The 11,973-nt window shown below is 36.2% G+C and overlaps 1 protein-coding gene across 1 annotated transcript; it reads left to right on the top strand.

The window, feature by feature from the left end:
* The first annotated feature begins 3,066 nt into the window (after positions 1 to 3,066).
* On the top strand, positions 3,067 to 6,070 carry LOC145791118 (aspartic proteinase 39-like). Its single transcript, XM_082871064.1, has 3 exons — positions 3,067 to 5,447; positions 5,542 to 5,683; positions 5,832 to 6,070. The coding sequence occupies exons 1-3, from the start codon at positions 5,379 to 5,381 to the stop codon at positions 5,876 to 5,878; spliced, it is 258 nt and encodes an 85-aa protein (XP_082727190.1). The 5' UTR covers positions 3,067 to 5,378; the 3' UTR covers positions 5,879 to 6,070.
* Positions 6,071 to 11,973: the final 5,903 nt, after the last annotated feature.

The following is an 11,973-nucleotide window of genomic DNA, read 5'->3' as shown; positions in this document are numbered from 1 at the left end:
CTTAAGCGGCTCTTTAGGATCCCCGATAAACTCGTCCGGATTACACCGGAAGAACTCCCTCTTCAAGAAGGAAGGCCCTGTCTCAGCTGCCTGATTCCCAGCTCTAAGAATACCCAAAGCTCCTGCTATCTCTCTGGCCAAGGCACCCATAGCCTGTTGACCTACTGGCTCGGCCACATTGGCCTGCCCAACTCCCTCCTGCACTGCCGGAATCTCACCCTGTAACGGTACTTCCTGCCTCGCAGGTCTACCACGCCTAGCACCTCTTCCTCGTCCTGACATCCTAATAAAGGTAACACAGAACGTTAGCACATTCATAAATGTGCCGAAACTAAACACTCACGTCCTAATGCATGGACAACTGTAATTCACTCCACATAAGCACATAAACACATAAGCACTTACGAACTTCATTTCCGGATAATGATAGTCCCGAGACGTTACTAGAGTTCCGGTTAGAAACAGCATTGATCAAGTGCTTTTCCAACAAGACTCCCAGAAACTCAAGGATCCAATCAATATCCTAGAAATTAAATCCCATACCCACATAGTCACATAAGCATGTTATCAAATAAACACATAGCATATGGTACTACATCTACGCCTCTATCAAGCGAGACAAACCCATTGTGATCCTAATCACTTCCCACGTACCCAAAGTATTCGAACCCGGTACGCTCTGATACCAAGTTGTAACGCCCTCAAAATAATAACAATAAACCCATCAGATAAGACATGCATTTACATTTAAACTAACCGCATTCCTTTCATTCATTAGAATTCCAAGACATAAGTATTACATGATAACCTCATAACAAAATGCCCTACGGGCTTACAGCTTTCCAAGTTAACACTTGGTTACAACAAAGAGTTCTAACTCGTTTACACATTAAGCCCTTGGCTTGAAATTACATGTAATACATCAAAAGTAAAACGACAAAACTATGCCCGCCACTAGCCTCCCAGCTATGTCCTTGGAGGTGGCATGCTTCCTGTACCTGAAAATGATATTCCCATATAGGGTGAGCCACAGCCCAGTAGAAATACACTAAACCAACCATGGACAATGACTAAAACATTAGCAATTGATAGTTGGTCAACACTGATACCACCACATAAATTACATATTTATGTCAACGACTTACAAGTCCCAATTACTTTTCATTTTCCCTTTTTCAACAGATAAGCATGCTAGCTCTATCATCATTTCCACAGATATGTATAAAAACTATATCTCACATTCAGATAAGCATAAAAGCTATATCCACATTCTCTCAGATATGTATATCAACAATATCCACAGATAAGCATACAAGCTGTATCCACACTCTACAACAGATATGTATAACCACAATATCCACAGATAAGCATATAAGCTATATCCACACTTCACAAAGATAAGCATATGAGCTCTATCTTCACTTCTCTAGACAAGCATATGAGCTCTGTCTACGGAGTTCATCCCCTATCTCCTCCCAATACCTATCCGGTTTAGAGGTACATCCCCTATCTTCCCCTAAACCGCGGAGTACATCCCCTATCTCCTCCTCTACACATAACGTATATAAACACATTGGTTCTATATACAATCACACAATACATACAATTAATGTATTCTATCAACCGTCAAGTTCCATGACACATTCCATTGATTAGTTTCCGTTTACCTAATCATCATGCATTGTCTACAACAATCTCGACTATCCTCCACCGATAGCCCAAAGCAGTTATTTCTAAAACAGAAAATAAATGCACAAATGGATATTCAATCAACATTTCATTTCCTCATTTCTCACCAATTAATTATCCCAATTAATTAAACAATGTAATTAGGCCATTTTCCATAATTACCATTTCAACCCTTAGGTCCCATTTTCATCAATGATTCAACAATCATTCCATTTTTTTCATGCCAAACATGCATCTAGGTTTATTATGAATGAAACCCCAACTTTTGTATAATTGCACAAAAGCCCCAAACTTTCACAAAATTACCAAACCAAGCCCAACATCTCAAAATACCAAAATTTAAAGACAAAACCCATAGAGAGGAGTAGGTTATCCCTACCTCAAATTCGGAGTCCCAAAGGAGAAGACGACAAAACCCAAAGTGCTCCAAAACCCGAGATTTTCAGATTAAAATGAAGCCCTCGACGATCAACAACTTTTTTGTAAAGGCCAAAGGTGAGTAAATCACTCCTACTAGATCAAAACCTAGAGAGAAGGTAGAGTCTAGAGTGAGAGGCTCAACAATGGTGATTTAGGAAAATTAAGAGAGAGAAGAGAAAGTGAAAAAGTGATTTGAAAAGTCACAATTTCGGGACTTTAACCCAGGTCTCCGCTCGAGCGTAAAACACCCCGCTCGAGCGGCCACTCACAGACTTCCGCTCGAGCGGCCAACCTCCCGCTCGAGCGCAGAATGCACTCGCTCAGCACTTTTGCAGAGCCAGACCCCCGCTCGAGCTCCCAACCCTACGCTCGAGCGTACAACGCTGCACAGGAAAATACTGAAAGGGTGTAATCTCCGCTCGAGCGCCAAAATCCCCGCTCGAGCGTACAGGCCAAAAATCTGGGCAACTAGTTTTGGTTTCTAAACTCAACCAACCTGTAACAAATCCGCCCAACACATCCTATAACTCAAATACGAAGTAAAAAGGATGCAAACAAGATAATAAACAACTACCAACATCCACGGACACATGTCCGGATCACGGTATAACAAGGGTAAACCCGGGATCGCTATATAGGAGATCTGTGAGAGTGACCATCAATAATAATCATGATACCACAACCACCATCAATCGCTAACGCTAGTGCCACCCTAGATGTGTGAGAGAGATAGAGAGGGGATCAGAGGGGGTGAGATGTGAAGAGAGCCACCATCTCCACATGTTAGAGGCTAAATGTGTTACAAGTACAAAGATAAATACTAATTATTTTTCCCCTATTTTGGGGAGGTGAAGCTGAAAAGTAGTACCCCCCCCCCCCAAAAAAAAAAGAAAAAAAAAAGAACAAGAAAAGAGAGTAATTTGTGCATTTACATATGTGGAATTTTTTTTTTTTTGTTAGGAGCAACTGCTAATAAAAACAATGGCTTGACCTTTATGCAGGTGAACCATGAGGACTTCAATGAAGGTATCATCCAAGTTCAGGCTAAGAAGAAAGCAAGCCTAAATTACTATGCATAGGCCACACATCTGAGAAGGTGGTGTGCGAGTTCAGGCATAGAAGGAAACCAAAGCTTAAAGTGATAAATTACTTAAGAAAAGTTGGAATGTATGAAGTCGTGATGCAAGTTCAGCAGGGGAGGTGAGGTAGCAATTGTTTTTACTTTGAAAGTTCCAATTATAAGACTTGAAAACTGAGTGACTGACAATGACCCTTCTGGTTTTGTGTGGTTTTTATGATAATTGTGTAAGCACACTGTGAATAGGGGCATAGTTATTGAATCTGTTAAAAACGCCTATGTTCATCACTTGATTTCTGGCTTGTTCCAACTATATCATCCTGTTTCGGTCATGCCAGACTGTCTTCCAGCCAGTATATGTGCATTTTTTTGGAGGTATTTTTAATATTATGCTTTGTTTGCATTAGTTGAATACATTTTTTGAAAATTGTTTAGTGGAAAACATTTTTTTTGTTTTTGTTTTTGTTTTTGTGTGGAAAATGTCTAGCATGTTATAGTAGGATGAACTCGTTGTTCTAACAATGGATAAGTGATGATCAAGTCTTGGTAAGAGCTTCCTCTTCCATGGATTGTGGATTTTATTATTATTTTGATTGATTGATTGTATGTATGTATGTATGTATGTATGTATTGTGTGTGTCAATTGTAATTTGAGCTATAGCTATTAAAGGCGCACGGCAGCTTCCGTTTGGTTGCTGAGAAAACAAACGGAAATTAAGAGAAAATTGTGGAATCTTTAGAAGGGGGAGTCTTGACTATGGTTGAAGGGCCATCCTGCCCTGAAATTTGGAAAGTCTTCAAATTTATATTAAACATTTGATCTGATGACCACTTCACGCATTTGATTATAATTTATATTTTCTCATGGATGTATTCACAAACACATAATAAGCATATCACCTATCAAATTCCCTTGGGTTTGGAAATATATATTTTGAGGGCTCAGCATATAGTCTTTGACAGGCGAAAATGAATCATGTAGTCGACAAATTTAATATGAATGACTTTTTATTTTTCCTCAAAAAAAAAAAAAAAAAGAAAAAAAAAAGAGTTATTGCAGTGACAACCAGGAGGAGAAGGAATGCATTGGGTTAGAACATATAATGGTTCATATACTGGAAATAAACTTCTAATTCTGCATTTCATATATACAAGTATCAGTTAAGTTTGAAAAACAACAATGGCAACCAAGAAAGCCTATATTGAGAATTGGTCTCTAAGATTCAAGTTGTGATCATAATATTAGGCAAGATTTTGTTACAAATTCTGGCAAGACTGTAAAAATATGTGATTAAACATCATGTACATGTAAACACATAGTTAGTATTTAAAGTTGGTAGTAATAAGATTTTTTCACAAGAAGGTCAAGATCTAAATTGCCCACAAATCCAGCACTCAATGCTATGGAAAAGCTTAAATTTTTTTGTTGACATGAATTAATCTTTTGGAGTACGCTATGCCTATGTCTCATTTAGTATAGAAACTTGGAGTTGGAACAAAATGTAACTTATTTGTCCTCGTATTTAAAAGTTTTTGAAGCTTCAAAGGTTAAACCATGTTTCGGGTGTTCAGTTAGTTTTATCTATGACTTGCCATATTCACTACACAAATTTGATCTGTTTACTTCTCAAGCTTCATTATCTGCTCTATGCTATTGTTTTTATATATACTTATTTCCAACAACTTATGTAATTGGGCAGATACACCTCAGGTATTATCTCTTGTCTCATTTTATTTCGGTAATTGACAATGGGAGGTGCATTGAGCACGGGTGACAATTTAATGCTCTAGGATACAAGTCTTGACACGATTGATTTTCTTGGTTTTGCTGTCTGATGCTTTGGGCGTTCAACCATATGACTGAAGAAAAATATGACTTTGTCAGTCTTTAATAAAGTGATTAGAAGCTAACTGTGCATGTTATGACTGTAATTAGCAATTACTTAGTGTTTTTTTTTTTTGGTTGCAACTTTCCTGTTAAAATCTGATAAATTCAAATCTGTGTTTAGTGGATTTTATATTGTGGCATTATTTTAGTATTCATTTATGCTTAGTTCCTTAAATAGGTTCTAAAGTACAATTCTATTACTATCTTAGGGCACATTACAATGTCATTTTGAAGTCAATTGAGGTGGGTGATTCTGTTCTACAACTTCCATCAGATGGATTTGACACTGATTCTGGAAAACCGATGATAATGAATAGTGGTACAACCTTGGCATATCTTGGGGATGAATTGTTTAACCCACTAATGAAAAAGGTATGCCAAGTATTTCAAAGTATATTTATTTAGAGTTTGTTAAATAAGGATGTATGTACTCTTTATTGATTTATTTATTTATTTTTGTTATTAGATTTTGGCTGCACAACCCAACTTGAAATTGCTTAGGTTTCAACAGCAGTTCACATGTTTTAAGTTCTCTGGCTCATCCTGCACAACCAGCACCTGTTCCTTCGACTGGACCAAATGCAAATCCATTGGATCTTTTCCCCCAGGTAGCTGGTCCATAATCATTGTTAAATCAAATTTGGTGGTGGAAAAAGGGCACTCCAGTGCACAAGGGTTAATTTTTTATGTTTTTTTGTAATTAAAATATTAACACAATTATATTGTCATTAATTATTTTTATTTTTTTATTTTCAGATATTTCCGGAGTAGCAGTTTGCTTCTTGTGGAATGCAGGCGTGTAAAGATTATGACTAACTTTTGTTTTTGTAACCCACGGAAGAAGCATGACGAAACCTTTTGTTTTTGATTTACGTTATTTAGATTTGTAAACAACATTATGTATGTATTATGCAACATTATGTATTGAGATAATTTTGCTGATGTATTGTTATGAATGGAAGAATATTTTAATTATGGATGAATTTTTATTTATATACTGGACTTATTATATTATTATGTAATTATTGGTTTTTTTTTAGTTATTTTTCATTTAATATAGGTTATTTTCATATTTTTAATAATTTTATTACAGTTTTTATTTATTTATTTATTTATTTTAGACGGCAGCCCACTCACTGTCTCAAATAGGGGTTTTTTGCGACGACAGTAATGTTGTCGCAAAAGATAGGACATTTGGTTGAAAATGAGGACTTTTAGCGACGGCGTAATTTGCCGTCGCCAATAATACTTTAGCGACGGCACCAAGTGCTGTCTCAAATAACCCTTTAGCGACGGTACTTGTGCCGTCGCAAATACCCTTTTTAGCGACGGCAAAACAGTGTTGTCTAAAAAAAAGTCAGATATTCACGCGTTAATAGCGACGGCATTTTTCCGTCGCAAAAAGGCTTCTTTGCCGTCGCAAACCAAAGGCGACGGCGTCATACCGTCACTAAAGCCGTTTGCAACCCCCTTTGTTGCGACCCCCCACTTGCCGTCGCAAAAGGCCACTTACCGTCGCAAAAAACCTTTTGAGACAGCGTTTTGGGTATTTGCGACGGTATTTTACCATCGCAAAAAATCAATTTTTTTGTAGTGGAACAAAATTTAATATTTCTTTCTTTTTTCTACTTGGCAAATTTTTTTTTTCTCTCTCTCTAATATTTTGTGTTATCCAAACCTCACTCTCTTTTTGGATTCCTTTTTTATTATCTACAACTAGAGATACATATACATATAAAATAATTCCATTTAGTAAGGAATAATAAAGAGGTTTAATTTTAGAGAGTCGAGGATATGGGTAACCATTTGATTTCTTGAGAGTACTGGAGTAGACAGTGAGAGAAGAAAGAAAGAAAGAAAGAAAGAAAGAAAAAGAACTTGGGCGTCTGTAGAGAGAGAAATTGAGTTGGGTGAGAGAGTGAAGGGAAGAGAGAGAGGAGGAGGAGGAGATTTGATTGTTCTACTAATTTATTAATTTTCTAATGAGGCAAAAAATTATTAGATGTTCGTAATGCTTTTCTCCACGGCTTAGCCGTATAAAACATGAAAAATGTTAAGAACTCAAATGCTTTATTAATATTTTTATCAAATATTTTATATGAATAAAATATTTAAAAACTTTAACATTATTCATAAAACGTATCTCCCGTAGGTCGGCCAAAATCTTGAATATGTCCTTGCCTTTTTTCCAGACAACACCTTCAGGTCTACATCTTAGACGGGAGGAAACCTCATCCAAAGCAAACAAAACATCATGAATGTTTTAATTTCCAAATTGTGCATGTAATGACCCATAATTTTTTTTTAAAAATAGACAATGCATAATTTAATTGGGCAAATTTTCGGATTTGGCTGCTGTGTAAATTCTGTGAGAAAACAGTTCTGTTTTGTATTTTTTTAAATAGTTTCTGATCTCAAAAAATTATGAAATTTTTATATATTGTTCACATACGAGTCTAGCACGTTGGGTAAAATTTTAGAATTTATTGATGAGCATTTATTTTATGAAAATTCGCTGACTGATTGGTGTTCGGTCTAGTGTACAACAGAATTTGATATTGAGTTTTAGGTGTTTAGGCCATGACTTGAGATTAGTTTGTTAGGTCTACTTTGATTTATAATTGGGTGATGTTTAACTTATGGGTGAGACCGATGACTTAGATTCAATTTAAATTGAGTTTGTTTAATGACTCATGTTTAACTGTTTGGTCCTTTTTTAATTTTGTAATTGGTAATAACCACCTTAGGAGTTGTTATTATTTATTATATAAGATTATAATAAATATTTGAAAGTTGAATTTATGGTGTGTATCATATGGTGAAAAATTATATATTTTATAAAGAATGAAAACGCGTATGTTTCGTAGTGAGCAAAATATTATATTTTGTGGTGAGAAAAATTATATCATTTTATAATTTATATTACAAAATTTTGAGGTATTATTACAAAAATTAAATTTTTTTTTTTGAAAAGAAACCATTCTTGGGAAGACAGCTCACGTGGGGTTGTCCCCCACGCCCTTCCCTTCCCTTACCTTTCTCCTCCTTTCTGCTTTTCTTTTGTTGAAACAGAGAGCTTGACTCTCTCTCTCTCTCTCTCCCTCTCCCTCTCCCTCTTTCTTTATTTTCCACTGTTGCTCAATCTTTGAGTTTCAAATGGGAGTCCTTAGAGTGAGATTTTGTTAAAGTGTTGTAAATGAGAGTCGGAGAGCTCGTTGTGATCTTCGCAACGGTGGTCTCGGATCCATGATCGAGCGATGTTTGCATTTTCGGATTAGCTTTTCTACATATTTGAGGTAGGGACTTTCTTCATATTCTTACACTAAAGCTATGTTAGGGTTATTTTGAGAAAATATGTTATTATAATATATATTTTTTTTATTCTTGCTTGGTAATTTTTGGAAGAAAAATTAGGTGAAAGTTTTAAGAATATTGTTATTTTGAAATTGATTTGGAAAAATCATCTTGTGTTGAAAATACTTGATAAAAATCCGAAAATAAAATAAAATAAATAGTTGTATGAGTTGTATCTACCTCATATTATGGTTAGATAATTTATTTTGAGAAAATAATGTTGAAATATTTATCTCATTTTTGAGTTTTGGAATTTATTTTTGAGAAGAAAAATAAATTGATATTGATGAATATGGTGTGAATTGTTAAGTTGAGATTATAGAGTGATTTTGGGATTTAAGACTCTAAAAGTATGATATTCATGATGTTTTGTAAATGTTAATTTATTAGTTTTAGAAAAGTTATGAAATTGTGGTTGTAGAGATTTGGAAAAATTGGCTAGGCATGAAATGTGGGGGTATTTTGAATGATGAGGCATGTGAAATTATGTTTAGTGTTATTAATTTGGAAGATGGTGAACTTAATGGATTTACTAATTTGATGAATTAAATTGGTTTTGTTAATATTTAAAATCCTTTGTAATTAAAAGGGTGTTATTGGGTTTAAATTCCTAACTTTTAATATTATGAGATTAAAAGTGAGGATGTTGACCAAGAATGAGATTTGGGGAAATAAGCGAGATTAAGTTGATGTGATATGGTATTTGGTCCATAGTTTTACTAGTTGAGTTGTGTTATCATAATAATACCTAAAATTCATATATGAGATATTCGAATTGTTTTGGCAGATTTTGAAAATAAAAGAAAAGAATATGATTTTAGCTCGTTTGGAGCAAATGGATGAATTGGATTAAAACAATAATGAGTTATCAAAACTTTTATTTATTTATTTATTTTTTCTTGGTTTAATTTGATGTGGTTCATGTTGATAATCGAAAAGTGAACACTCACGTTATATTTTATATTTATAGTCAAGAGAAGATTTTGATATAATTGATTAAATATTAGAATATTCACTTATGCTTAATGAGAATTATGATTGAACTTGAAGATCTCAAGATTGAACTTGCATGAGAAAAATGAGAGTTTGATTCTATTTAATGTGTTGGAATGGGAATGAGTTTTGAAAAGATTGTAATTACATTTCATTGATAAAGTATGTGAGTTAGAAATCGATGAAAACTTAAACCCACTTTGGTGTCATATGTTATTGCTATTGATGAACCTATTACTTAGAAGTTTTAGTTTTGATAAATGGTAGGAGATTGCCATGTTGGTATTTAAATGAGGAGATTTTTGAAAAGGTAAGAAAATGTTTAACTTTGGAAGTTTGTTTTATATAAAGAATATTGTTGAATTGTCTTGAAAAGACTAAGTTGGAAGTTGTTGATTTACATGTGGTAAATACATGAGCATTGACATTGTTATATTATCTCTTCGGATTTTATCATGATATTACATTGATAGGGATATGGAAATTGATCACAATGGAGAATTGTGTGGAGAAAATTGGAAATGGAATCATATGAAGGATTGTACATTTTGCATTATCATTTTATCGAACCACTTTTGAAATTGATTTTTAATCTTGCATTGGAAGGTTATGGTTTTATCAATCTGCATTTCATATGCCATCTTAGAATAGCCGAGCCTATTTTAACTGCATTTTGCGTGTGTTGCATTAGCCATTTTAACATGAACTAGGATCATGCATGATTTCTAACTAGTTCTCTGTTTTGGCTCGGAGGACACTGTGAGTGTTTACGCTTTAGCATACTGCATGTGTGTTAATGTTGCCATGAAAGCATGCTTGCCATGAGGCTAATTGCTTATTTGATATAACTGTCTGAATAACTGTGGGTGAAGGTTGGATTACTTGAATTGGAAAAATTCATTGAATCCCGAATTTAGCCTACTTGCGAGCAGCAAACTTCAAACCATTTTCACAAATGAACATGCAATGTTTTGTTCCAAATTAGGCGATCTAGTCTATACTTGTATGTTGTGCGCATCACATAGTAATTGTAGGTTAAATAACAGGAATAAGAGCACATGTGCTTTCAAAAACAAAATATCTTGCTTAGTAAAGGCCGATCTTTTGATTGGGCGAGCGGGGGTGCTCATCGCATGACCTTCCCCTCTCGTACCTCAGTTCCCGAGCCGAGGCAACTTTGGTGATGACGGACACGTGGCCTTAGGCAAGAGTCAGGGTTTCTTAAATTTTTCCCAAAATAAAATATTTAGGTGGCAACTCTGTATCTAGCAAAGCAGTCCATGTTTGGCACTTCTTTATTAAAATCAGTTTTCCAAAACGATTTGCCAGATTTGGACTCTTTGGTGATTTATCAATCTTGCATTGCACTTTGCAAGATTAGATTCAAAACCTTGACATTGAGTCTGAGCTGTAGTAGCTCAGAATAGAACGAGATTTGTGCCCTCGCGTGCGGATATCGGAGAGTTCCCGGGAGCGCATCTACAATTTCTGGGGACTCTGCTGGGGACTTAGAGAAATTAACTCGAACTCATGATATCTTGTTTTGACTACACTTATGTGTCTCTTTGCATTGCATTTGCATTAGTGCGCCTAGGACACTGTGTTTGTCGTATGCTATTCCTGAACGGTTTGCCGGAGGCTTGCTTTGAGAAGCGTGCCATAAGGCTGACCGGTTGCGGGCTCTGCCACAACGGGAACACAAACCCCAATTTTTACCGGGGCACCCCTTTTGACCATTTGACCTAGTGCATATCGGAATCCATAGTGACTATTACAAACTAGGACAGGTTGCTTACCCGATTTTAGGTTGTTTAAAACCGCTGTGTGCGTAGTTGTAGACACCCCATTTCTGACCGTCCTCAAGACTTGGACGTCACTGTTTGAACACACGGTGATCTTCCATGTTTGTGTTTGTTTGGAGTTCCCGGAGGTCTCGGCTCGCGCGCCTTGCCTCAGGATCCCCGAACTCGACCGTTTAGTGTCTGGTTTTGCACCAAACACTTGCATCTTGCCTTTGAGAGGCAGAGTGGGGCTTGTAGACCATCCCCACCCATCACCGGCAGTGGCTAGATGCCACCGGCTGGTTTTTGCTGCCACCGGCAATATTGTTTGCCGGCCGGCACTCTTTCTTGCCGGTCAGCACTATTTGTTGCCGACCGGCACTCTTTTTGGCCAAGATGGCATTTTTTTGCCGGCCGATTGCTGTTCATCTGCTTTTGCAGATATTTTTAGACAGCTGTATAGCTTTTGCTCCCCTCCATACACGTGTATGGAGGGATCTCCCTCTTGCAAAGCTTGTCTTGTAAGCTTTACAAGAGGCATATAGAGAGAAGCTCTCTCTAAGGCAAAAAAGGAGGGCTTTTAGACATTTTTGAGGAGAGAAGACAGAGGAGAGCTCTGGTTTTTCCTAGGGTTAGGGTTAGATACACTCACCTATCTCTCTTTTCCTCTCATTTTGCACACTAGGTGTTTTGTGTCTCACTATTGCACACAAACACCTAGTGTTTCACCTTCCTCTTGGAGCTGAGGTTCTAAAGAGTGTGTTTTGAAG

This window comes from Camellia sinensis, chromosome 5 (genome assembly GCF_055761805.1).
Source record: "Camellia sinensis isolate YWXY chromosome 5, ASM5576180v1, whole genome shotgun sequence".
Classification (NCBI taxonomy): domain Eukaryota; kingdom Viridiplantae; phylum Streptophyta; class Magnoliopsida; order Ericales; family Theaceae; genus Camellia; species Camellia sinensis.
The sequence above is the reverse complement of the archived record's forward strand: the minus strand, read 5'-3'. Positions and strand labels throughout refer to the sequence as shown.

What these genes read in the sequence shown, in the direction of transcription:
- LOC145791118 (XM_082871064.1), top strand. Translation starts at nt 5,379, where the DNA reads ATGATAATGAATAGTGGTACAACCTTGGCATATCTTGGGGATGAATTG. An exon ending in TTAACCCACTAATGAAAAAG is followed by an intron (nt 5,448 to 5,541) that starts GTATGCCAAGTA and finishes TTTTGTTATTAG; the next exon opens with ATTTTGGCTGCACAACCCAA. An exon ending in CATTGGATCTTTTCCCCCAG is followed by an intron (nt 5,684 to 5,831) that starts GTAGCTGGTCCA and finishes TTTTATTTTCAG; the next exon opens with ATATTTCCGGAGTAGCAGTT.